The 26,806-nt window shown below is 41.9% G+C and overlaps 1 protein-coding gene across 1 annotated transcript; it reads right to left on the bottom strand.

Moving 5' to 3' along the window:
- Positions 1-478: 478 nt before the first annotated feature.
- Positions 479-26,806, bottom strand: DGCR8 (DGCR8 microprocessor complex subunit). Its single transcript, XM_081893327.1, has 14 exons — positions 26,592-26,806; positions 19,690-20,690; positions 19,114-19,273; positions 15,674-15,816; positions 14,548-14,830; positions 10,992-11,189; positions 9,530-9,631; positions 8,819-8,917; positions 7,840-7,922; positions 5,559-5,659; positions 4,695-4,801; positions 3,675-3,802; positions 2,687-2,800; positions 479-1,923 (listed from the first exon to the last, which is right to left on the bottom strand). Exons 2-14 carry the CDS (start codon positions 20,407-20,409, stop codon positions 1,840-1,842), a joined length of 2,322 nt encoding a protein of 773 aa, XP_081749453.1. The 5' UTR covers positions 20,410-20,690; positions 26,592-26,806; the 3' UTR covers positions 479-1,839.

The raw sequence follows: 26,806 nt of genomic DNA, 5'->3' as shown, positions 1-26,806 counted from the left end.
ATGGCACTAAGAACTGTAGAAAATTTGCATTCCGAGTGGGAAGCAATGAAACTTGACATATAACCGGATCAGGCCACTCAATTTCTGGCACTCTAGAATGCCCTTTCATGGAACCTGTACAACCCATCTCAAGTGTGAGGTGGGACCCTGGGCCTACTTCCTCCTAAAAGGTCTTGGAACAAACCACTACCACTTCCATTTAATTGTCTCCTGCTGCATTATTTTCTTGTGACTGTTGCAGCAGACATCTAAAAATGAGTATAACTTAACAGATATCCACTGTAACATACACAGTAACATACACAGTACTAGGAGATACCTTAGCAAAGGGCCTGAACTGTAGTATTTCTGGAGTGTAAATCTTAAGTGTAGAAGTATTTCTGGACCACACTGTATGTTTTTTTTAGGGCCATGTTTTAGCTATTCAGTATCTTGTAGCGGATATTGACAGCTTAAGAAACTATATAAAGACAACAACTTGCATATTCATATTCTTTATTTCAACTCAATACAACTTATGCAGAAGATCTTATTAAAGTCCTCTGATGTACCCCAATTTACATTCTAATAGTTTCCATGCAGAAACTACTCTGCAAATGCTAAACATTTAATAAAACAAAGCCAGTGACAACTTTTTTTGAAAATGTTAAAACTCTTCCAGTGAAGAATGCTTCCAGTGATTTTCATGACTGCCATTAGTCAATCCACAAAGGAAAGGGTTTTTCATGTTTGTTTAAAGGTAATAGGGTGCATGAGATTAAAGTATCAATTAGATCTAGCTGCATTAAATAAAAATATATATACCATAAAGGGAGATGCAATTAAATCTCTATTTTAATTGTTAGAACTGTCAGTATATTTTCAAACTGTTTTCAAGTGGGGTCTTAAAAATAGAAGGAAATGCAAATTACTGAGCACCATCCCTGCTCACTCTTAGTTCATTCTAATTAACTGTGGAGGACTTTCTCAAGACCAGAATAAGAAGAGGCTGCAGAGCACTGGTGCTTAGTCATCCACTCCCAATCACCTGTAATTAATTATGGTAAAAATAATTAGAAGCTATATACTCCTTTCCAGTTGTCTTTTATGTAAACTATTATGGTTTTTCCTATGTTTCCCTATCTTTTTTTTTTAACATTTTAAGTAAATATAGCCAGCAATTTTGAAAACAGAGACACACTGGTGCTCAACACTGCAGGTGCCATTCTTACTGTCTAAAGACCACTGTACCAGGATATTAAAATTATTATGCCTGCCAAAATTCAAAAACAAGCAGCACTGGCCTAATCTTAATGGCATTAAGGAACATTGCTTTCCACTTTTCTTCAATGTAGTTGTCAAAAGTGTCTTATCAGTGCATATTATTTTGTGCTGAAATGCAACAAAGCTCTTTTTGAGAAAACAGTTGTCAGCATGTTCATACGAGAGTGTGTACAGCTGTATTCCTATATTATACATTCACTCCACTCTTTACATAGACATTCTGGATTAATCCTTAAACATATCCATTCAAGACAGCATAATAGTTTCAAAAGGGATGGGGGAGTGCTTGCTTCAGCTTATCCTGTGTGAACATGCTTTTCTGCCCACTTCTATACATTGACCCACACAGATTTTTGCTGTCTTGTATAAATGTATATCTCAGAGGTTTTTTTTAAAAAAAACAACCCTAAAAAGTTCAGTACTATTGCCCTGATTATGCAAAAGAACAATGCATATTTGAAGCAGCTTGGATTGTTACATTATTTTGCATTCTGAAGCAAACCAATTATTAATTAAATTGGGTGGGGGGATTAGCTTTCTTCACATGTTTTATTGCTCCCCAATTATTCTTTCTGATCACACATCAACAGTACACAGAGGCTCGCTGCCAGGTTGAGCAGATTCGACAATTGTCATCTTGGGTTTCTTTCGAGTTTCCTCCTTAAAGATATAAGAAGTCAACCATAATTATAAACAAACTTGTACGCATAGATGGTGTCAACATTTTGAAAACATTTCAACAGATCAAAAACCAGAATTTTCTACTTTTAGCCCCATGGCACCCTAATTACTAGAAGGAAGAGATTAGCATCTATATTGTGAAAATGCAGGACACAAAGGCTACTTTTTAGTGCAAGTCTCTATGTTCCCTTTTGCAAAGGGCAACTGAAATTGATCACAGATGAAAATGTGGCAACTCCCCTTTCACACTTAACCCCTGATTTGGTGGGGGAAGATTTTCTTTTAGTGCTTAACAGCAATCAACCTATGCCTACAGAATACTTGCTAACAGAGAACTGAATTACAAAGATTAGAAAAAGAAAGAGCAATAGTCTAAGCAAGTTGTTTATACTGATGGGCCGTAAGGGAAAACTGACATGCCAACCCCCTGTGACAGCCACATTTCCATGCAAGAACAAAGACCAGTCATGAAGAAGTCATCACAGCAAGATTATAAACAGTCACAACACAGGAGATATTTCAAAGTGTTTGCATCCTAGATAACCATAGTGACCTTTGTTTGAACAGTAAGGAATTTGTTAACTGAAAAAGCATCAGAGAAGAATAAAAACTAGTTCTTTCAAAATTTAACTTTAAATTTCTGCAATGCGTATGAAGTCAAACTGTCAAGAAATATAACACAGCTTTCATATGCATGTTCTCAGAATTGAACAAATTTTAAAATTAGTAATCATGCACTTACCCTTTCTTGGGCCAACTTCTTCATTTCTTCCTGTAACTTGTTCAGGATGTGCAGATTTGGCTTGTTCTTTTTGGCATACTGCTGAAGCTCTATCACACTTTTATCAGACGTCTCCTGTATCACAAAGTATCAGAAAGACTAAAGAAAGAGCTCCCATTTTCATCTTCAAGAGGAAGGTTATTTTTATAATATATGTTTACTACTAAGGCTGACCAAATTGGCGAGCGCTAGGGACAGGGTTTTTGCAATGATGGCCCCAGTGTTGTGGAATCCCCTCCCCTGGTAACTTCACTTGGGCCCCCTTTCTTGTAACCTCTAATTCTCTGAAGACTTTTTATTCTGGCACACATTGCTGATTCCTCCCCCCCGTCCCAGCCCCTGTATATGCTTTTATCTATTGTTAATTATATTTCACAATTGTTTTGTGGTTTTAGCTGTTTTATTGTAAGCCACCTTGTGGTGGTTTGCTTATATATTAAGTAAATGGATAAATATGGGAAAAGAAACCACCCTGGAGCTTTTGTACTTTCATTTTGTAGGATGAAAATATTTTCATAAATAAATGGCAACAGGATGGAAGTATGGTATCCCTCAAGTTGCACCAGTTCTCTTGCACACAGGTAATGCTGTAAGGGCTCTTCCTCCTGATCTATTCAGCCTGCCAAGCTGTGCCTAAAACTTTAAGAATGTCAGGACACTAACTGTTGCAGCAGCTCATGTGAGGAACCCTTTCTGGGTTGGTGTATGCATGTGCTCCCAGATTATTGCTCAGTGTAAGCATTTGCACTCCCTCGTGGGTCTTTGCTGCATAAACTCAACTTATGGATCACGTCAGCATGTTTGCAACACAGCATTCCCAATGTTAAGGAGTTTGCAACCATGGCATTTAAATAGCATCATTATGAGGAATTGAATTTAAGTATTGCATAGCTTTAATAAGACAAAAAACGATTCAGAAAGTTAACAGAGCAAAGCATACATAACTTACCTGCTTAACCATCTTACTGCTCTCTCTCCCATACATGCGCAATAAGGACCCCCAGTTTTTCACATGCGGATGAAGCAGCTGAAGGATTTTCTGAGATGCCAACTGTTTCCCAACTCTCTTGTTTTTGCCTGCATAATCGCCACGAAACAAAATTTTGGGAGGAAAAACAGGTCCACATCAGAGCTTTTTAAAATCATTTGTAGTAATTGGTTCATAATCATTATGGAAAGTCAATTAGGTCCACACTAAGCTGCAATCAGCTCCCATTTAAATAACTGCAACCCAAGACATGACTTTTCATACCAATTTCCACAGAACCTAAGTATAATTATTTATCTCTCTATTTAAGAAATTTATACTTTTCTGCTATATATCTCAAAGCAGCTTAGTCAGAATGAAATTGAATTTAAAACATCAGAAATAGAAACATTAAAACTGCATTCATTAGTGCAAAGATCTCCTGAAATAAAACCATTTTAACCCGGCATTTGAAACCTAATAGGGACTGTGCTTAATGGGAACAAGTTCTATAGAACTTGGCCCACTACATTGAAGGCATGACTCCTCAATAGCAAGAGTCATGCTTCTGGCCCATAGGGGACCCCCATTAGCTCTCCAAGCTGATTTAAACTGATCCAATCCAGAAAGATAAAAAATACAAACCCCTTAAAAAGGGGTGTGTGTATGGAAACGTCATCTAATCCTGGCAACATTTCACAACAAGATGCCTTTTCTATTCCTAACATTTGTGTATTTCCAATATACAAGTCCCGTATCTCAGGAAGAGCATTTCAGTCTCACAATGCCATGAAATTCCCAGGTGTAGTTCCTAAATACTTAATATCTAGATCCAAATTCCTATCTTAAGTAACAGTGGTGTCAAGGCCGTGAGACTGGTGTATACAAGAACACAGGTAAAGCACAAAGATCAGGAAAATTAGAAACAAATGCTACACAATCAAGCAGAGAATGAAGAGGAATATTCATCTCAAAGGCTTTCAAACCAGCCATCATACTTACACCAGCCACGCACGGTGTGCTTCCCACATGTCATGACATATTCACTCTTCTGATTTTTACCAGGAATCACTTCAAACTTGATGGATGTGTCACCCATTCCATGGTTTCTTACAGAGATGAAATGGTGTTAGCATACCAAACCACAATCTCTACTTATACCACATGTGGCTAACAAAGTTTCAAAAGTAAGAGATCTGGCTAATGAAAAATTATTTTTATTTCTATCTAACCAACAAATCCTGTTTTCTACCCAACATTCTACACATGCTCCTAATATTGAATATTGCTTTTGTGCAAAACAAACAACCGGTCAAAAATGAATGTTTCTTTAACATCTTAAAAAAACCCACAAAAATATTGCCAAAGTTAAGCATATTTGCATTTCTCAAGATTTCACTGGGGGAATTAATATGCTGAATTCCCTTCCATTTTAATGTGTCTAAAGTGCGTAATTTGGAAGTATCATGCCAAAACAAACAATTAAACATGCCTGCATTTGAGAGGGCAAGCTAAATTGTTTGGGTTCAGCGTCAAACTTTACATCTGCTTTGTGAGCACTATTACTGAAAAGTATAGCAAATGTATAGCTGGCATGAGAGTTTGTGCTGACTTCTAGGCTCATGTTTCCCATCAGATGGTCCCATGGTCCCACTACTGTTGATGAATAGCTGTCACAGGTTAGGGGACTGTCTGTAAGCATGAATTCAAGCATGAATTGTTTGTGCCATTGTAACATTAACAAAAAACAGAACATAATTTTAATTAGTAAAAAGCACACACACCCCTCACAACTGCTCAGGAGATTTGAATGTACACTGGGATATCCGTAATTCTACTGAACACATTAGCAGTACCCAACCTTACCTTTTAAGGCACTCATGAAGGATTTGATATGGAGACAATAGTCCAGCTTTACTGGTCAGTTCGTATACCCGTGAGTCCTCAATACTGATATGGTTAAAATACTGCAACAAAATTGGTAGATCATCATTACTTCAATGGCAAAAAGGAATTCTGAGCCTTGACTTTAAAGTTTATGCCTGAAGGATGGAGCTGCAGTACTAAGCAGAACACTCTGCATAGCACTGTGCCATCAAAGTTTATTATTTATTGCCATTTTGTGCAGCCTTAAATGAATTCATTGGGAAATAAATGTTTCACTATATAAGAATACCACTACTTTATTTTGCTTTGGCTTCACTTTAGTTAGCAAGATAATTATGCTGGCCACATACTCCATTTTAAGGAAGCCTAAAACAAAGATTAATACAGTGTTGGAAGACTATGAGTAAAGGCTGGAAAAAACCCTAAATACATATAAGCCTAGCCTTAAAAGATAGTAATATTTGGAAAGAGGGGGAAATGACTGTCATAATCAGTTTATTACAAGTCACACACAGCAGTCAGACAATCTTATCTCAGATGAATAAGCCAAGAAAATGCCCAAGTCTTCTGTCAACCTGCTGCCTCAGCCCAGCACAATAAGCCAGGAACTCTTCAATTAACCATAATCTCCCATTTCATCTGAACCAGAAAACTATTGCTACCAGATTTGGAAAACATCAGCTCATAAACTAGCTCCAAAAAGCTGCTAAGATCCAGCCTTGTTCTAAAATTGGTAACTGTAGATTCCCATTTAATCGGAACTGGTAAATGTTCAACTGAAGACTTCCATGCATAACTGCAATTTGCTAAGAAAGAAGGAAATAAGCAGTGATGTGCAAGACTCACTCCTATTTCAGCTTATTAAGCAGATCATTTCAGCTTCAAAATTTTGACAAGTTCAATGAAATTTCATATTACCCACTTTCCCCCCTATTCTAGATAGTCCAGGAAAATATCTAGGTTCATTGTTGAGTATTTCTGGAAGACTTTCAGTCTGAACATTTCCCACTGTCCTAAGGTTGATGTAGATCTGATTTAGCATTTATATCTGGCTTACATTTAACAAGACAAAAAATGTTGTATTAATATTATATGCTGCACAAACATCTTAACTCTTCTGAAGAGCAAAGAACGACTGGAGCAAAAATTCAATAAAACGTATTCAGTGTGATTTAAATATTATATTTAAAACAAATTCTAAGCTTTATTTAGAAATAATTTTATTGGACTGGTTGTAAATATTCCAAACCATGACAATTCAACAGCAGACACATACTGTTACATTTTAAGACACTGGAAATAGGTTATCATATGACATTGCTATCCTATGTATGTCTACTCCAAAGTTAAGCCCTTACTGAAATCAATTGAACTTGCCCTCAGGTGTGTATAGGATTGCAATCTGATTTTAGCATGTCTGAACAGCTATACTCATGAATCTATGAACTTATGTGTTGGAAAATGTTAATCACCAGTTTAAAAAATATTTGACTACTAGTGAAACTGGGATATTTCCAACTAAGTCATACTCATTTAAATAAACTTTGAGTAACTTGATTTCAATAGGTCTACTCTTAAATGATGAGCACTTCATATAATCCACTATTTCAAAAGTGTCAGTGTAAAACTTTTTGAAACTTTATCCTCAAAGCACTTTCATACAGTCTACAATGTAAGATAATGCAACTAATTATTAAAAGAACTGCAAAATGCTACTGTGTGGGTTAAGCTAAAAATTAAAAGGTAAAGGTAAAGGACCCCTGACAGTTAAGTCCAGTTGTGAACGACTCTGGGGATGCAGCGCTCATCTCTCTTTACTAGCCAAGGGAGCTGATGTTTGTCCACAGACAGTTTGTCCAGGTCATGGTGGGCAGCATGACTAAGCCGCTTCTGGCGAACCAGAGCAGTGCACGGAAATGCCGTTTACCTTCCCGCCGCAGCGGTACCTATTTATCTACTTGCACTGGCGTGCTTTCGAACTGCTAGGTTGGCAGGAGCTGGGACCGAGCAATGGGAGCTCACCCCGTTGCGGGGATTCAAATTGCCGACCTTCCGATCGGCAAGCCCTAGGCTCAGTGGTTTAAACCACAGCACCACCGGCGTCCCTCAAGATAAAAATACACCACCACAAAAAACAACAATAATGTATCACATTCCATTAAACTTGCAATCCTACACACACTGGGAAGCAATTCCCACTGAATTCAATGGGATTTAGTTCCATGTTAAGATGCACAGGATCGCATTGTAAAGTCCATACCTCTAGTTCCTCACTATCTTTGGGCTTTTCCTCAGAGGTCTGTTTAACAAAATCAGGAATGAGGATTTCCAGTGTAGCTCGGGCTATGGAAGATAATGAAAGGGTTAGGGTCTTGCCATAATCGCGTATTGCACAAAATTACATTTCTGACAAATGTCGATGAACCAAAAACAAATTTCCAACTGTTTTTACAGTAGAAAAAAGACTTCTATTTTACAATCAACTTGTGTGATAAGCACAGGATGTGTTTATACAGCATTTACAGAATCAATATTAAATACCACAGGCTCAATCCACCATGCTCCGAGGCTATGAACTCTCCATACATTACATCAGGGCTCCAAGACTGCAGTCCTGCTCATTGTTAGAGACTGCTTGAATCTCACCAGCTTAAAAATATGAGAAGTAATACTGTACTGCAGCCCCAAGGCTGCATCTTTCCTCATGAGCCACCATCCTTTGCTTCACCTGTTTAAAAGGTTAAAGGAGTTCTTCTAAATCTATTTAATCCATACATTGTAGAACTAGTACTATAATTGTTTCTTAAATCGTTCAAGAACGTTGTACTCAATATTATCCATTAAAGAAGGGATTGCTAACCCATGACTTCCATATCCTCTCCAACCTGTCATTTTTAAAAAATAGTAATTTTTAATTTTTTAAAAAACTGGCTCCCCACTGTGATGTATGAAGCCCAAAGCTTTTTTGGTCCCCCTTCCCGACTGCATTTTTTAAAAAACAAAATTAATCATGCCCACTTAAATGCCCATTACAACATGCAGCCCCTGGATGACTGAAAAGGTTAGCTACCCATGTATTAAAAGGTACATACACCCTAAACCTGCATGTATTTACTACAGAGTAAAGCCCATTTTGCGACAGTAGAGCTGAAATGCATACACTCTTTGGATTGCAACCTTATTGGTACTGGCTATCAAACACACATTCAATATATGATATTTAAATATGTTTACATTACCAGCTTTATTCTTCGCAAGTTTCTTGCTGCTTGCTGTACCTGCCCCATAAGTCACTCCATCAATAATAACCGAGGCTCCAAAAGGCTCACTTGGGTTCTCTTTAAAAAGGAGATAAAATGGGAAGCCACCATATTCTAAACAAATCCTAAACCTACATGATTTAGGATGTCTGAGAACTACCAATTCTCTTTGTGTAAGATAAACAAAAGTGATTTTGACCAAATAATGCAAACAGGCTGCTTTCATCACAGGTTTACAGAATAAAAACGACAATTTCCTTATGTCATCTGTTTGTGACATAACTACTAAAAAAGAAGTTTCTGAAATGCTAACACAGTCCTCAGATGCTATGTTAAAGTTCTAAGATGTAATCTAAAAAGGTTGTACAAGTGCTATCAATATGCAACTCTTAATTTAGTAGTTCTAAGATTCCACATTAGCTGGTCAATCTTAAGACTTTGATTTCCATTTGTTGGTGACTGACATTTTGAATGACAAAACTAGGAATCTGCACATTACAATGAGTCAGTTTTTCCTTCAAAACCAACAAGGGACACTTCTTAATTTATGTTATTCTAGATGCAGTGCGCATCCTATCAATGCCTATACTGTTTATTTTCCTGGAATATTTGGCTCAAGCTTAGATCATGTACAGCCCAGACACTGCAAGTAACTGTTGTCCTACAAAAAATACTATAGTGAAGACTTACCACATTCAAAGAAATTGTAAACAGGTCGAACCTTTAGGACTCGTTGCATATATTCATGAAGGATGCAAACTTCAGACTTCCCATTGGGATTAATAACAAACTCTATTAAGAGAAACATTTTACAAATGCCTTTAAGGATTTTACTACCAACAGCACAACATATAGATTAGGAGCTCCTGATCATAAAGCAAAAAGTAAAATCAATATTCTAATTCAGCTTAGACAAGTTCATATACTACTCAGTTTGCCTGAAAGAGGGGCAGGTACATACCCTCTTCTACTCCTCCCCAACATAACATTTCTCAAAGTGCAAGAATCACTTGGACATGCCTCTATAACTGAAACACCCACATTACACAATACTTTATGTGTGAGGGGGGAAAGGAGACACATGTCTATCACATGCAGAGTCATTGGCTGGGTATGTGTGCACTCGCTCCTTAATTTCAGAGTGTTCATTTTGGAGAAGATATATAGAATATCTCCAATAGCCAATTCCAATGACAATAACTGGACATATTCTATTTCACGTTCAATGATCTGCTTATAGGAAGCTGCTTATAAAGTCAGAGCTCAGTACTGTCTATACCAGCATTTCCCAAACTTGGGTCTCCAGTTGTTTTTGGACTACAGGTCCCAACATCCCTAGCTAGCAAGACCAGCGGTCAGGGATGATGGGAACTGTGATCTGGAAACCCATGGTTGGGAAACACTGGTCTACACCGATTGATAGCAGCTTGGCAAGGTTTCAGACATGCCTCTACCACCCCTTCCTGGAGATGCTCAAGATTGAACCAGAGACCTTATGCATACAAAGCAGATGTTCTGCAATAGAGCTCTGGCCCTTCCCATTCAGTTTCCATCACTTCCTGCTCCACAAAGCAAAGTATTTCAGTTAGACCATTCTACACTTGCCAAGTACAGAATTAGGTTCAAGCTACAGAAGTACTTGGGAAAGCTTCCATAAAGTGTAAGTCAGATAGCATGGCTTCACTACTTCTGTACCTCTCCTCACATGGTCTTACAACAAATTGGTCGCTGCACAATCAAACAAGGAAAGTATTATGTCCCAAGTCCTTCTAAAACAAAAGATTACCATATCCAAAAGCAATTATCTGTAATGAAGACAAGCAGTTTTAATACTGTCATAGCTTGAAATCAAGACAAGACTTCTATAAGCATTCAAAAAAAGTTTTTTGGCAAGAAAGTCAGTTTTATGAAAGGCAGGGAAATCATCAATTGAGCCCTATTAGAACCTGTTGCCCTGACCATTTTGGGGTATGCAAACCAAACCCAAATTTTCATATTTAAAGAGGAACCAGGTGATTGCAAGCAACCTGTTCTGCAGGGAAGCTAGAATCATTTTTACACATGCATTTTGTTACTTCCAGTACTAATCCAACTCAGACAAAAACTAAGCACTCGTCTAATGGAAAAAGTTAACATACATAAAACGGCTTACCTTTTTTTGTGGGTGCATCTTGCACAGACAAAGTAATAAGTTTTTGATTGGCTGGTAAAATGGGTCGCTCAGATTCTGCTTGTTTCCTCTTCATCTCACGATTGAACTGTCGTCTCTCTGCCCAGGTTCTGAATTTCTTTACAGTTACTTGTTCAAAATCAAAACGCTTTTCAAGATAGTGTCTAAAATCTTCAAGATCTAGGAAAAGTATTCAATCCCCATGGTCAATTAAAACTACCACCTTTACATTACAAAGACAGTGACAAAATGGTTAAGCTCAAAAGAAGCATTCTGCTGCTGTGTGCAAGTGTGCCCACTCAAATGTCCCCAGTTTGCAAGTGTGCCCACAGGCCTCAAAAGGTTAGCAACCCCTAGTTTTGATGGCTGGCACGTCCCAGCTATGCTACAATTAAAACACACAAACAGCAACAGCATTTCATTACAAATTGAAAGAGAAATGGAATACCGAATTAGCATTTACTGTATTGCAAACTGGATTTCGAAGGGGCAGAGGAACCAGAGACCAAATTGCAAACATGCACTGGATTATGGAGAAAGCTAGAGAGTTCCAGAAAGACATCTACCGTATTTTTCGCACCATAGGGCGCACCGGACCATAGGGCGCACCCAGTTTTTAGGGGGGAATCAAGAAAAAAATCCCCCCAGCCCCAAAGAGCAGCGTACAGGCTACGCACAACCTCTCCCTGCCGGAGGGGTTGCGCGCGGCTATGGAGCAAGCCAAAGCAGCAAGCGGGATGGATCCCGCTTGCTGTTTTGGCTTCCCCTTTAGCCCCGTGCAGCCTTTCCCTCCCGGGAGAGGCTGCGTGGGGCTAAAGACTCCATAGCCCCGTGCAGCCTCTCCTTGCTGGAGGGGTTGCGCGCAGCTATGGAGCAAGCCAAAGCAGCAAGCGGGATGGATCCCGCTCGCTGTTTTGGGTTCCCCTTTAGCCCCGTGCAGCCTCACCCTCCTGGGAGAGGCTGCATGGGGCTAAAGACTCCATAGCACCGTGCAGCCTCTCCTTGCCAGAGGGGTTGCGCGCAGCTATGGAGCAAGCCAAAGCAGCAAGCGGGATGGATCCCGCTCGTTGTTTTGGGTTCCCCTTTAGCCCCGTGCAGCCTCTCCCTCCTGGGAGAGGCTGCGTGGGGCTAAAGACTCCATAGCCCCGTGCAGCCTCTCCTTGCCGGGAGACGCTGCGCAGGGCTTTCCTGGCTTTACTGGGAGGTGTGGGGATTCACCCACCTCCCGCAAAACCAGCAGAAGCCGCGCAACTCCTTTAAACTCCTGGCTTTTCTGGGAGGTGGGAGAAGGGACTGATGCGGCTTCACAGGAGAGGTGCTGCGCAGAGAGGGAGAAGGGGCATCGCCCTTCAGCGAACCTGGAGAAGGAACAGAAGGAGACCCTTTTGTTCCTCCTCCGGCTTCGCTGGACAGGCGCGTTGCTGAAGGGGCGCTGCGTCTTCTCTCTCTCTCTGCGCAGCCCCTCTCCTTCGCAGGCTGCCGCCCCAAGCCTCACGCGCCCGGCAGGACCTCCCGCCGGGCGCGCAAGGCTTGCAGACACTCGCCCGAAGTACGGGGAGCCCTCTGGAAGGGCTCCGCGTGCTTCGGGCGGCAAGCTGCCGCCCCAAGCCTTGCGCGCCTGGTGGGACCTACCGCGGGGCGCGCAAGGCTTGCAGACACTCGCCCGAAGTACGGGGAGCCCTCCGGAGGGCTCCGCGTGCTTTGGGCGGCAAGCTGCCGCCCCAAGCCTCGCACGCCCGGCGGGAGCTTCTGCCGGGCGCGCAAGGCTTGCAGACCCTCGTCCGAAGCACGGGGAGTCCTCCAGAGGGCTCCGCGTGCTTCGGGCGGCAAGGTGCCGCCCCAAGCCTCGCGCGCCCGACGGGAGCTTCTGCCGGGCGCGCAAGGCTTGCAGACCCTCGTCCGAAGCACGGGGAGTCCTCCAGAGGGCTCCGCGTGCTTCGGGCGGCAAGGTGCCGCCCCAAGCCTCGCGCGCCCGACGGGAGCTCCCGCCGGGCGCGCAAGGCTTGCAGACACTCGCCCGAAGCACGGGGAGTCCTCCAGAGGGCTCCGCGTGCTTCGGGCGGCAGGCTGCCGCCCCAAGCCTCGTGCACTCAGCGGGACCTCCCGCCAGGCGCGCAAGGCTTGCAGACACTCGCTGGGGCTGCAGGCTGCTGCCCGCAAGCCTTGTGAGCCCGCGGGAACTCCCGCCGGGCTTGCAAGGCTTGCGGATAGCTTCCTGAAGCCTGGAGAGCGAGAGGGGTCGGTGCGCACCGATGCCTCTCGCTCTCCAGCCTTCAGCGAAAGCCTGCATTCGCACCATAGGACGCACACACATTTCCCCTTCATTTTTGGAGGGGAAAAAGTGCGTCCTATGGAGCGAAAAATACGGTACTTCTGCTTCATTAACTATGCAAAAGCCTTTGACTGTGTCGACCACAGCAAACTATGGCAAGTTCTTAAAGAAATGGGAGTGCCTGATCACCTCATCTGTCTCCTAAGAAATCTCTATGTGGGACAAGAAGCTACAGTTAGAACTGGATATGGAACAACTGATTGGTTCAAAATTGGGAAAGGAGTACGGCAAGGCTGTATATTGTCTCCCTGCTTATTTAACATATGCAGAATTCATCATGCGAAAGGCTGCTGCAGATGACACAACCTTGATGGCAGAAAGTGAGGAGGAATTAAAGAACCTTTTATTGAGGGTGAAAGAGGAGAGCGCAAAATCTGGTCTGAAGCTCAACATCAAAAAAACTGGTCACATCACCTCCTGGCAAATAGAAGGGGAAGAAATGGAGGCAGTGAGAGATTTTACTTTCTTGGGCTCCATGATCACTGCAGATGGTGACAGCAGTCACGAAATTAAAAGACGCCTGCTCCTTGGGAGAAAAGCAATGACAAACCTAGACAGCATCTTAGAAAACAGAGACATCACCTGGCCAACAAAGGTCCGTATAGTAAAAGCTATGGTTTTCCCAGTAGTGATGTATGGAAGTGAGAACTGGACCATAAAGAAGGCTGATCGCCAAAGAATTGATGCTTTTGAATTATGGTGCTGGAGGAGACTCTAGAGAGTCCCATGGACTGCAAGAAGATCAAACCTCTCCATTCTTAAGGAAATCGGCCCTGAGTGCTCACTGGAAGGCCAGATCCTGAAGCTGAGGCTCCAATACTTTGGCCACCTCATGAGAAGAGAAGACTCCCTGGAAAAGACCCTGATGTTGGGAAAGATGGAGGGCACAAGAAGAAGGGGACGACAGAGGACAAGATGGTTGGACAGTGCTCTTGAAGCTACAAACATGAGTCTGACCAAACTGCAGGAGGCAGTGGAAGACAGGAGTGCCTGGCGTGCTCTGGTCCATGGGGTCACGAAGAGTCAGACACGACTAAACGACTAAACAACAACAACAATGGGTTTGTACAGAAATCTCCTAGGCTTGCAGCCCTCTGCGTTCGCAAGTTCTACATCTGTAAGCCAAGTGCCATAGTATCCACAAGGAAGCCTACATGCTTGAGTTAGATTCTTATCACTCAAGAAATCAACATTTTTGACACTTACCTACTGATTCATCTTTGCACACCTCAACCTTGGCCTTAACTTGACCTAAGGCTCCTTGTGCTGCATCTCCCCCGGGTGGGTCTTTCTCATCTAAAGTCCCAGAATCAGCAGCAGTGGAGTCCGGCTCCTCTGTTTGGCAGTCAAATTCTAAAGACTTATCCATGAGTTTTATAGGCGATACTTCCCCATTTGGGGTGATGTCATTACTTTGTTCCCTTTCCTCATTTTCCTTCATTTTCTTATAATGCAAACATGGAATGCTACTCAACGGGGGATCATGTTTCTGCAAATATAAAATTTTAAAGTTAAAATTATGAGAGCAAATCTAAAAACCCAGATCTAACATCTTCCAGTAGGGTTCAAAGTTTGCTATATGCCTCCCCTATCATACACCAGCAAAGCCTGAAGATCCTGAGAACTTTGTAGAGATTTGCTAGGTGAGCATTTTCAAGAAAATTGACGATGTTGTCGAAAAGCTATTTTATGCTTTATAGAGCCAGCCACAGCATGTCAACCATTTATTTCCTTCAACATCTGAATGGAAGTTGTATGCATGTGAACAAAAGGGAATTGCACTTTGGAGCTATGCAAAGTCATGCTGAATTTATTATTTTATTTGTTAATGCAGTTATTCAGTTATTACCAGAGTACCATGTGAATGTAAGTGCAATCCACTGGAACTGCATTGCTCCTATAAAATGCCCAGTTTAATAAATGAAGATAATGAAGCAACAGCATGATATGATTGTGAAAATACAAAATTTTATAACATTGTTGAATTTGCTGTATGTTTCCAATTATGACTTAGATACAGCCTAGTAAAATTCTAAAATATATTTATACAAATGGCATTAAAAGAGGCAATGTTTCCCCATGCAATCTACATATTATTCAGATACCTTCATATTTAACTTGGTTTCCCAAGCTACTGTGGAAGCTAATTCTTAGAAACACAGCACATTTTTAGAAACATAAACTGAACCAGCAAGTAAAACCAAAGTAGGTCTTTAGGCAACTATATTCAGTGACATTTTGTCAACAATACAATAATCACAACAACAGGCTACAGATATATTCAAAATCTAATTTCTCTAAATGACCAAATTTACTGAAGTCTGTCCCATACCCTTATGCTTCCTGTTCCTAAGAAGTAAGGTCTGGACCAGGTGACAACTCTGGATTCTCGGTGCAGATATACAGGAATGCCAGAGTTATGGAATGTCATGATCCATCCATCAGGCAAGGGCTCTGTAGGTGGACGGCCACGACCTTCAGAAAAAAGGAGAAACTGCTCAATGCACAAGATGTTTTATCACAACAAAAGTGGTTGGAAGGATACACAAGTAGTCTGAAAGTTATATATCAAAGAAATATATCAGTGTAAATGATCAACCAAGAGGAGAGTAAAAGCTGCTGCCACCTCTCCCAACCCCTAGTTAATAGCAAGGCTGTGAAGGGGCTCCCTGTTTTTGAAGGCCCACAATGACATTCAATCGATGCCCCATACATCCTGGTAATATTTTGAAGTAGTCAGATTGCATTTACTTCCAACCTGTACACAAAGTTAGCAATTTGCTTTCCAGGGTGAAACAGTATTTTGAACAGCAAGTTGCACATGAAAGCAAAATGGAAGTAATTATGAATATATTGTTTTCTCTCTCTCTCTCATCCTCCGTATTATTCAAGCTGCAACTTGTTTGCTGCACCATATCAACTTTTTAAAACCCTTACAAGCTGTTTACAAAAAGAACAAAATGATTAAATTATCAGTAAAAAACAGCAAAACAACTACTTAAAGCAGAGTTTTCCCAACTTTTTGTGTTGGTGACACATTTTTTAGACATGCATCATTTCATGACAAGTAATTCAGATTTACTAGCAAACTGGAGGTTAAACTAACCCCTCAGCAGCACAGGGAGCATTCACGTAACACACCTACACACTGCAGCCGACACACTAACATGTTGTCACACAATTTGGAAAGCTGACTTAAAACCTTCCAAAAAATAATTAAAATTGATGATGAACTGAAAGCCAGATTTAAACATGGGTAGACTTCCCTAAAGTATGGCAGTGGGTGCTATCACACTGAAAGATTGATTTCTTACAAATACTGACCGCTGTTCAATATATTTATTGCAGGCCTCTTTTGGTACCTCTCCTTTTTCATCAGAAAAAGAGCAGGGAATGCAAATCCCTAGGAATATGCACTTGCCCCCTTTTTGTGGCATCAGAAAGGACTGAAAATGTTCCATCTTTATTGTAATTTATTAACTTCAAGAGAAGCCATGTGCATTTTTTTTTAAAAATCAAGCAAAAGGCAAAATATTTAATACTCTTTTCCACATCACAACCAGCTTGTGATTTAGGCTGCAATCCTGAGCACACTTATTTGACAGAAACTACCCTAGAACAAAGCAAGACTTATTTCCAAGTATACATGCAATTTAATTGGGCTGCCAATTACCACCAGCCTGCAAAACCTGTGTGGCATTTTAATGAGATGTTATTTTTCCTCTGAGATACTGGTCCTACCAAGAATAAAAACTGCATATTCTCTACAAGTCCAGTACCCCTCGAAGAACTCTAATGAAGGTGTTCAGAGTTTACCTTCACAAACCTCACATTCAACATCTATCTAAAATATTCTCCTTTAGGATTCCGCAACACTAGTACAGTGGTGCCCCGCAAGACGAATGCCTCGCAAGACGAAAAACCCGCAAGACGAAATCCCATAGGGAAATCTCGGGGACCTTTTTTTAAATGCTGGCGGTGGGGAGCAAAGCCTTTTCTCCCCCTCCGGACTTCAGAAGAGGTCCAGGAAGGCCGGCGGGGGCAAAAGGCTTTGCTCCCCACCGCCAGCATTTTAAAAGCGGTCCGGGATAGCAGGGAAGCGCTTCCCGCTATCCCGGACGGCTTTTGAAGGCAGGCGGGGGGAGCAAAGACTTTTGCCCCCTGCCCGCCTTCGGAAGAGGTCCTGAGAATTCCTCCGCTGTTCTGGGGCGATTTTAAAATGCTGGCGGGCGGCAGCGCTGCCGCCCGCCAGCATTTTAAGATCGCCCAGGGACAGCGAAGGACTTTTCCGCTGTCCCTGGGCGATCTTAAAATGCTGGCGGGCGGCAGCGAAGCCTTCCCTGCCGCCCGCCAGCATTTTAAAAGCCCCCGGGACTGGGGCTTTTAAAATGCTGGCGGGCGGCAGCGAAGCCTTCCCTGTCGCCCGCCAGCATTTTAAGATCGCCCCGACAGCGGAAAAGTCTTCCGCTGTCCGTGGGCAATCTTAAAATGCTGGCGGGCGGCAGCGAAAGCTTCGCTGCCGCCCGCCAACATTTTAAAAGCCCCCGGGACTGTCCCGGGAAGGCAGGCGGGGGGGGGGAAGCAAAGACTTTCGCCCCCGCCAGCCTTCAGAAGAGGTCGGGGGACAGACTGTCCCCAGACCTGGTCTGAAGGCGGTTCGGTTTCCATAGGAACGCATTAATTGATTTTTAATGCATTCCTATGGGAAACCGTGCTTCGCAAGACGAAAAACTCGCAAGACGAAAAGACTTGCGGAACAAATTAATTTCGTCTTGCGAGGCACCACTGTATACAATAAATGTCTATGACAGGGTAGAGCAGACTTAAGGCTTGCGGGATCTACTTTGGATTTTAATAGAGCCTCAAGATCAAAGAAGAGCTAGATCCAAAAGACGCACACTTAGATTTAAGAGTGTGTGATGTCTCTAAGCAGCTGCTGAGTAAATGGTTTTAAGTACCAGAACCAAGCAGAGTTCATCATTCTTCCACACAGAAATGTACTTTTGGCACTCCAAGCTTTCCTTGTTTCATCAGTCTAATGGGACACTGGGGGGGGGGGTCGGGTCACATTGCAGTTGATACTGTTCAGCAATTGAGACTCAGAAACCCTTGCCAATCTACTGCTGATCATCCAGAGATCCCAATCTACCTGGGTTACGCAGCCTGTGTGAGCCTCGGGGCCAGCCCACCCATGAGGCAAGATGAAGTGACTGCCTCAGGGGGCAGGATCCACAGGGGCAGTAGATCCAACTCCCAAGGAATGCATTGCCCACTGCTGCCACTGCACCAATGGCAGTGACAGCTGTAGTACACTCTTTGGAAGCCAGATCTGTTACCACCTCAGCAGCTACAGTAGCCACTGGGCAAATAGGTGCTGCTACTAGTTTCCTTCCACCATTGCTCCCGATACAGATCTTTATTCTCCCCTTATTCCTGACGTGGCTCTTCACACCCCTTCTTCCCTGGTGGGGGGGCATTTTGTGGTTTGTCTCAGGTGCCAAAATGTATTGGGCTGGCCCAGAGGAGCCTACAACTCAGTATTTCTTATCATCTATGGTGGCCAACCAGGAACTTCCTGGTTCTGCTACCTGCTTCAGAAAGAAAAAAGAAGGCTGATATCAAGGAGGCCACAAGACCTGGCCGATGGACTGCTTTTGGACTAATATAACTTATATATTGTGAGTATGTTCAGACCATTACCTCAAAAATATTACTGCAAAAAAGAGTACATAGTAAACACATCTATAGTTATACATAATGTAAATAGCTTACTTTTAAGAACTGTTTTTATTTTGGTCATCATTGGCTGCACAGTTGTCTCTCCATCAGATTGATGGTCACTCTCCCCTGCATATTTCTCATCAATTCTCCTTTTCTTAGGAACAGAAAGGCCTTCTTCCAGCAAAGCATCCACATCATTATCAAATTCATCCTGAAAAACACATTGTGATATACCATGCCCCTATACCTATTCTCCTCCTCAGACAATACTGAAGTCAAAGCAAGAATGATTTGTATAGGGATCCACAAAATCCAATCCCCATCATAAGCCAACTAAGAATTCAAGTGTCATGTTTTAAGTAAATTATTAGTAACTTGACGCTTTCTTAGCATTCTCTAGAATAACAAAGCTCACAGCCTTCATACTGAAACAAAAAAACAAAACAAATCACAACATATCCATTCTCAGTACTGTCTAAATGTATATTTCATACAGTTAAGCAGCTCTTAACACCACTCCCAAATTTAAGCATTTGTTATAATCAGAATATTACTTGGTACAGAGACCTTTTAGTTATTATATAAAACCTGGAGAAATGTTTGAAATTAGAAACAGAATTTACTTACCTCGTAAGAATAGCTTAAGGTTTCTTCATCCACTTTGTCTCTCTGAACGATTGCTTTAGACGTAAACCCTCCTTCTTCATCTATTTCCATCAAATTTTCTGTAAAATCTTCTAAATCATCCAGAACTGCATACTCAACTCGCTTTTCCTGATCTACATCATTTTCATCCTCCTTTTTGTCATCATTTTCACCAGCTACTCGTGTAGCTTGACCATTACTACCCCCACCCAGAGGACAAGCATGCACACCCCCATTAACATTATTAATACCTAAATCTGTATCTGCTTCATAACCATGCTCAGCTCCAGTGTACAGAACTTTTCTGTCTTTACTTTTGCAGCTCTCTGTAAAGCTAACACTAATCTTTACATCTTTAAGCAACTTAAGATCAGGGGTGAACTTTCTAACTGACGGCGCATGACGAGCAGTTCTTGGGCTTTGGTCACTATTAGGATCTACGATAAGACGACTTTTGTAGAATGACGATCCCTTTGTGAGAAGTAGTATTCTGCCGACAGTGTGCGCGTCCCCAGCAGGGGTATCTGACTGTCCATCACCACCAGAGCCAACGTCCATTACCTCTGCGTCACTGGACGTTTGCAGGGGAGGTGGTGGAGGCTGTTCATTAGGCGGCAGTGGTGGGGGACAAGAATGGTTCTCCACATTCGCTTCTGTTGCTGGCTCTTTTGGAAGGGGAGGTGCATTTTCATAATTCTCCATAATTAAAACTTACAAAAAAACAAGGCTTTAAATAAAAGGTATATTGATCTATACTCCTAACATGAAGAAGTCCATCAAGATCGGATTTGTCATGCTCTATTCAATATGCAACACTGATGATTCAATTAAGCTGACTACATTGTTCTTTTCATTAATGTAGACAGCTTTCAGAACCACTGTCTCAATTACTGGAAATCACAATGCATTCAGCTTAAATAGCTGATGTCGAAGTAAAGAGCATCTTCACTGGCCGCATGCAGGTGTCCTTTTCTTCTTTCAACCTACAAAGAGAAAAAAAAAGAATAATCAGAGAAGCTTTCTTTCTATTGCTCTCTAATTCTAAAGGACAATTCTGCTACACAAAATTCAGAAATTTTACATGCTGTTAAACAGCAACACAAACAGCAGTTTAATCTAAAAAATAATGCTTATGGTGACTGAACAAGCAGGTGGACTTGAACAAACAGTTGAAGCATTAAAAAGCATTAAAATGGGGCTATGCAAAAGTACCTATTCTTCTTTAAGTCAACGAACAGACTACAACACAGTTACTGGCTCACATGCTATTGAAAGCTAATATTGGCACACAGAAAATACAGTTTTATTTTTAATTCCAAGTTTTTTAAAAAAGCAAGCTCCTTTCATATGAAACATTTGACTACCTATTATTAACTAAATGCTAATTCTAGTAAGACAGAAATACCTTATTATTATTAGGTTTATTGTCTTTATCTAAATTAACAAAATCTGAAACCCAGAGACAACATAAAGGATAACTACAAGGATACTGGAATGATTCCAGTGATGTACACACAGTTACACCAATATGAACAGTCACAGAATCTTAAGAATGACTTTACACAAGATGGTTCTCATACATGAACATCACTTCTGTGTAGCAATCTGCACGTTATTTTTCTCACACATTTTGACGCAACAAATGCATACATCTGTGCTGCAAGACTAGATATTGACAAGTGCAGGCTAAAAGGAAGATGATGCAGGGTTCAAATCAGCTGAAACAGGCACTCACTGGATATCTTTAGAGAAGTTTAAGACCACCATAAATAACATATCTGAGGCTGGCATATTTTAGGGACTGCTTCCTTAATAAAATCCTAAATGAGGTTACCTATAAATGATATGTTATTTTAGCTGCACATCCACACTTTTAATCTGGGCTTCATATATATCTCTATATCCCTATCTAATATATCTCTATTTAATATTATATATAAATATATAAAATAGTTTGTGTGAGAGCGCAATTTGCGCAGCTGGTAGTAATTAAACCTGTGAATAAAATTATTATTGCACTGTGGTCTTCTCTTGCACTCGTAGGATGAAATTCAGAAAACACAATTATCTCTATGTGCCCTACCCACAAGACAGGAGATATTAATCCTAAAGAGCCTCTCCCAAAATATTTTCTACAGCAAACCACCCTTTTACTGCCCATTTTAAAAACCTACATTAAAATCAAAGGTTTTCAAGTACATTATATTTTAAAGACATATATACCATATTTTTCTGTGTATAACACCCCCCGTGTATAAGACACCCCCTATTTTGGGGGACTCAACCAATCACCCAGCCCCACAATGCACGAGCATTATTTTTGAGCAAAAAACCCTAGTCTTATACACAGAAAAGTATGGTACTTATTTTCACTGCAGTGACCATGGAGAGATAAGATGGGAAATTCTTACCTGTTGCTAATTGATTTCTCCAAGTCCCTCTATATAACCCCCCCCCCCAAAAAAAATCCTACCAGCAGGGAATAAAGGAATTACTCCCACATCCCACAAAACCCAACTGTTTGGATCAGCTCAATTCAAACTTCAAAGAAAATTAAATACTTCCATGCACTAAGGCTGGGTGATATATCAATATACTGTCCAGAACTGGTTTGATGTCCATATTGTGATATCAGTTTCATAATTTTTGACCTGGCAATTTATCACCAATCATAAGGAGTGCGCGCGCACACTATGCAAAAATATGGGGGAAACCGTGAAGCTAGCCAATGCCTCTGCATAGCTTCATCCTTATTTCAAACATTGTGATATATCACAATGTTTAGCAGGTGATATATTGCAATGGCAAAAAACTGGTATCATCCAGCCCTACCATACACAGTACTTTCAAACATTCACGCCCCAACACACTACATAGGAGATGCAATTTCAACACAACTCCCTCTCCCCATTGCTCCTTCCATGAATTAATAGATTTGCGGGGGGGAAAGCGGGGGGGGGGTGCAAGAGTTTAACTTTCCACATTAGGAGGAAGAGTACATAAATGCAGATGGATGGAAGTCTGGAAGAATACTTCTATTTCTTCTTTAAAAAGTGAGTATAGGAGAACCTACTGGTTTGTATAAAATGGAAGGAAGACCCAGCTTACATAAACTTAAGAGGAGCAATGCTGTTTTGATGTGCAGATGTCACAATTCCATAAATGAGTGGTAGATGGTTATAACACAATGACTGTTTCCATGAATACTAAACTTGTTTTCTTCTAAACATCAGGAAGAACTTTCTGACAGTAAGAGCTGTTCAACAGTAGAACAGAATCCTTTAGGAGGCTGTGGACCCTCCTTCAGAGGAGGCTTTAAAGCAGAGGTTGGGTGGCAATTTGTCATGGATGCTTTAGCTGAGATTCCTGCATTGTGGGAGATTGGGCAGGATTACCCTTGGGGTACTTTCTAATTCTACAGTTCTATCATTCCATTCTTCTAGGCAAAGTACACGTCATGATTGTACCAGCAATGTTTCCTGCAGCAAACATATACAGTGCCGAAATTACAAAATACAGTCGTACATCAGAAGTCGAACGAAATCAGTTTCAGAAGTCCGTTTGACTTCTAAAATGTTTGGAAACCGCGGAAGCAGCACCAGGCATTCAGATTTCAAGTAACATTCACACACCGGAACACTCACTTTTGAGTGTTTGCGGCGTTCGGGAGCCAAAACATTTGACTTGCAGGGCATTCGGGATCCAAGGTACGACTGTACAGAAATATCTGTCAAAAATGTATTACGTGGGGAAGAATCTAGACTCATATAAATAACCCTGTTAAAATGCTTTTTTAAAAAGTTTGAAAAATATATTGAATATGCCATAGTTCACCATGCCATCTAGTGTCACAATTGTATAATGCACTTTACAATACACTTAAAACGTTTTATTTGCAGCTGTATAGCTCAGTCCAAATACACCAGGTTAACATGCAAGTACCATTTACCTATTCAGAAACAAGTCCCTCTGATTTTAGGCTCACAATCATAGTGTAAGTGGGTTTCAACCAGTGTGCCATAGTACCCTGGGTGCCTTGAATGATGGTCAGGGGTAACACAGGCAACACTACCTCTGTTCCCCTTCCCTTCCTCCTCTGATGCCCTCCTGCATCTTGGCCTCCCAAAGGCTTGCACAGCTGTTTATTGCAGCAGCCCTGGCTATAAGCTCCACAGTCAAATGGTTTCACTTGGAGGCACCTCTCTTTGGGGCGGGGGCAGTTCAGAGACCAGGGACGACAGCAGCAGCTGCCCAGAGGACTCCCAAGGAGAGGGGAAAGGAGGCTGAGGGAATACTCAACAAGGGAGGGTGCGAGGCAAGAGGTGACATAACTAGGCTCCTGAGCCCCCAATATTTAATTAAGTTCCTGAAAATCCACTAAAGTTCATAGTGTGAAAGTGATACCAGAAAATTACAAAATACAACTGGTTCACAGACCCAGGCAAGCTGTCATCACCCCATAACTATGTCTGAAAGAGAAAGTCCCTAGACTTCATAATTTCTTTAGTAGCAAAAGAAGAGACCAAACAACTTCAAGCCTCTCTCAGCTGTCGCATGGATATTCCCAATGATTTTTCCAGTATCCACTCAGGCAATCCCTGAATGTACAAAAATAGCTTATAAAAATCAAAGTTCTATATTATATAGTAAAGCAGCTAAGCCAAATGTATTTTCTGTCCCTACTGGCCTCCCATTTGCAAGAACATGCTCCACTAAGTGACTTTGGCATATATGTTTTGCAATGGAGAAACTAAGCAACTAATTGGCTGATACATACTCCAAACTCTTCAGAGGTGACAGGTTTTCTCAGCCCAGAGTGGTTCTCAGCCAAGTTGAGCCATGTAACCTTAGGCAGCCCCGCTTCCCCCCTCCCCAACATGAAACATGACCCTAATACCAGCCTACCATGCAAAGCTGTTGTAGAAATCAGAGCTTTGAACACCCATAAAACACTATATACCATGTTTATTATTTTCAATTACTATCCAATTATGAGGCATCAGTGTGTTAGGTGCTGTATACAACAAATAAATAAATCTCTGCCCAGTAGAACACACACACTATGATGCAGAAACTGCAGAATCACTTATGTGATGCTGAGCCACACCTCACCTAAATAAACACTGTCATATAAATGCTAAGCCAAGTTTTAACAATGGTTAACATGTGGCAACACTTGTGAATACAAGCAAAGTTCTAGGATGGTGCGCTTAATAACAACAAAGAATTGGTCCTGCTACCATACTTTCAAAAGTCCAACAAACCAAAATCAAGTTGATTAAAGTTTCCCTCCTTCCTTTTATTTATTGGGGCATGAAAGCAGGTAACCCTACTGGAATTTAACAAGCCTGAGTTAAACAATTTCTTCCCTTCCAAACACAACAGCACTTAGATTACATAAGATGTTCTGTAGACTATAGACCATGCAGGATGCAACATCAGGTGGGGGCTAGATCACAACCACCACACACTGTTTTCTGTGTAGGGGCTGTCTAGTGTTACAGAATAAGGTACAAATCTTTTCAAAATGTAGCAAAAAAGGGGCTAAGAACAAGCTCCTCACCACCATCCTTTAAGAGAAGGCTGACCCTTCTTCAAAATCCAGTAGGTAACAAATGATAGAATAATGAATGTGGGGTGGGTGGGAGAGAGGATGATTAAACTGGAAGCAGGATGCTGGACCAGAGGAAACTATGGAAACAGGAAACTGCTTCACACAAAGTCAGAGCAACCATTCTTCAGGATCTTACAAGTATCTTTCTCAGTCCAGTTACTAGAGATAAGTTTCAAAAACACAACGAAACCTGATTCTAGGGTGGTAGCAGTGTTAGTCTGTTAAACTTTTTTTTTAAAAAAAAAATGAGACTGTCTTGGGCCATGATAAACACTGCTATATCTCCTAATCTTTTCTCTTAATATTGTTGTCTTGAGAAATTTTAGAAAGTAGAATATATGCATTACTTAAATAAATAAATTAAGCAAATAGATTATGGCACTACTTTTTGTTCTCTATGGTGTGGCAAAAGCTTTCCTCAATCAATCTCAACTTATCAAAGGCATAATAAAGCCTCCTTGATCACTTTCTTTGAAGACCAAACTGGCTCTAACCAAGGAAAGCACCTGCAAGTTTTTCAAAGGCCACAAGACCAGGGCATTTTTTTTGGTGCTTTTAAAAAAGCCCGAAAAATTTAAACCTCTTACCTCCTACCTGCACAACAAGTCATCACGCCAGTACACTACATCCCCAAAACTATTATCATAAACAACTGTTCTTAGAAGGCTGGGTGTATCCGTCCCATAATTTCACGACGGTGGTAAGTAATAGTATGGCCATCTTCGGCCTCACTTTTGTATCCCGCCCTGCTATCCAAGATATTTATTTATTAAATAAAAAAACCCAAATCCTGAAGGATCGGGGGTAGCACGCGCTGGTCTTACTAAGGTTTCCCTCCCCGACACCCCCCCAAAAAACCCCATTTAGCACCCACTTCCATATAATTCTATTCAACGTGGATTTTTTTTTGTTTTGTTTAAAGGCGGATGAGAATGAAAAAGTAATTCGCCTCAGCCGCATCAACAAGGTTCCGCCACCAACCACGGAGCCTCCGCTTCCTCCCGAAACCGCGAGGCCCAAGCCGAGTAGAAAGAAGGCCCGGGGGCTCCGCAGGCATTAGCATTCCGCATCTCCCCCCCCCCTCCCTACACACAACACCGCTTTCTCCCCCCCCCCCCCAGTAGCTGCGCAGGGCCTAGGCCCGGGAGGGGGCTCTCTCGCACGCGCGCCGCTACCGTCCAAGGACGGCGGAGCTGAGGCGGCCAGGCCGCGCCAAGGCCCCGTTCTCTCCTCGCCGCGCCCTGCCGGAGCCCACAGGCCCGGCACCCACCTGGGCCATGCCCGGAGTAGTCCCTGCCGCTCCTGGCTCGAGGGCTCGCGTTTGTGCTTTCTCCTCGCCCCACCTCCAAAGCCAAAGTGAGGGGGGAGAAACCAGCCGGGGTAGGAGGAAGGGGCCGCGCCGGCGTCGTTATCTTTTTTTTTTTTCCTTTTTCTTCTCCTCCTCCGTCGCGGGAGCTTCTTTTATTTCCCTTCCCTCCCGCCCCC

This window comes from Podarcis melisellensis (assembly GCF_964234715.1).
Source record: "Podarcis melisellensis genome assembly, chromosome: 16".
Lineage (NCBI taxonomy): Eukaryota > Metazoa > Chordata > Lepidosauria > Squamata > Lacertidae > Podarcis > Podarcis melisellensis.
Note: the sequence above shows the minus strand (reverse complement) of the source record. Positions and strands in the feature narration are given on the sequence as shown.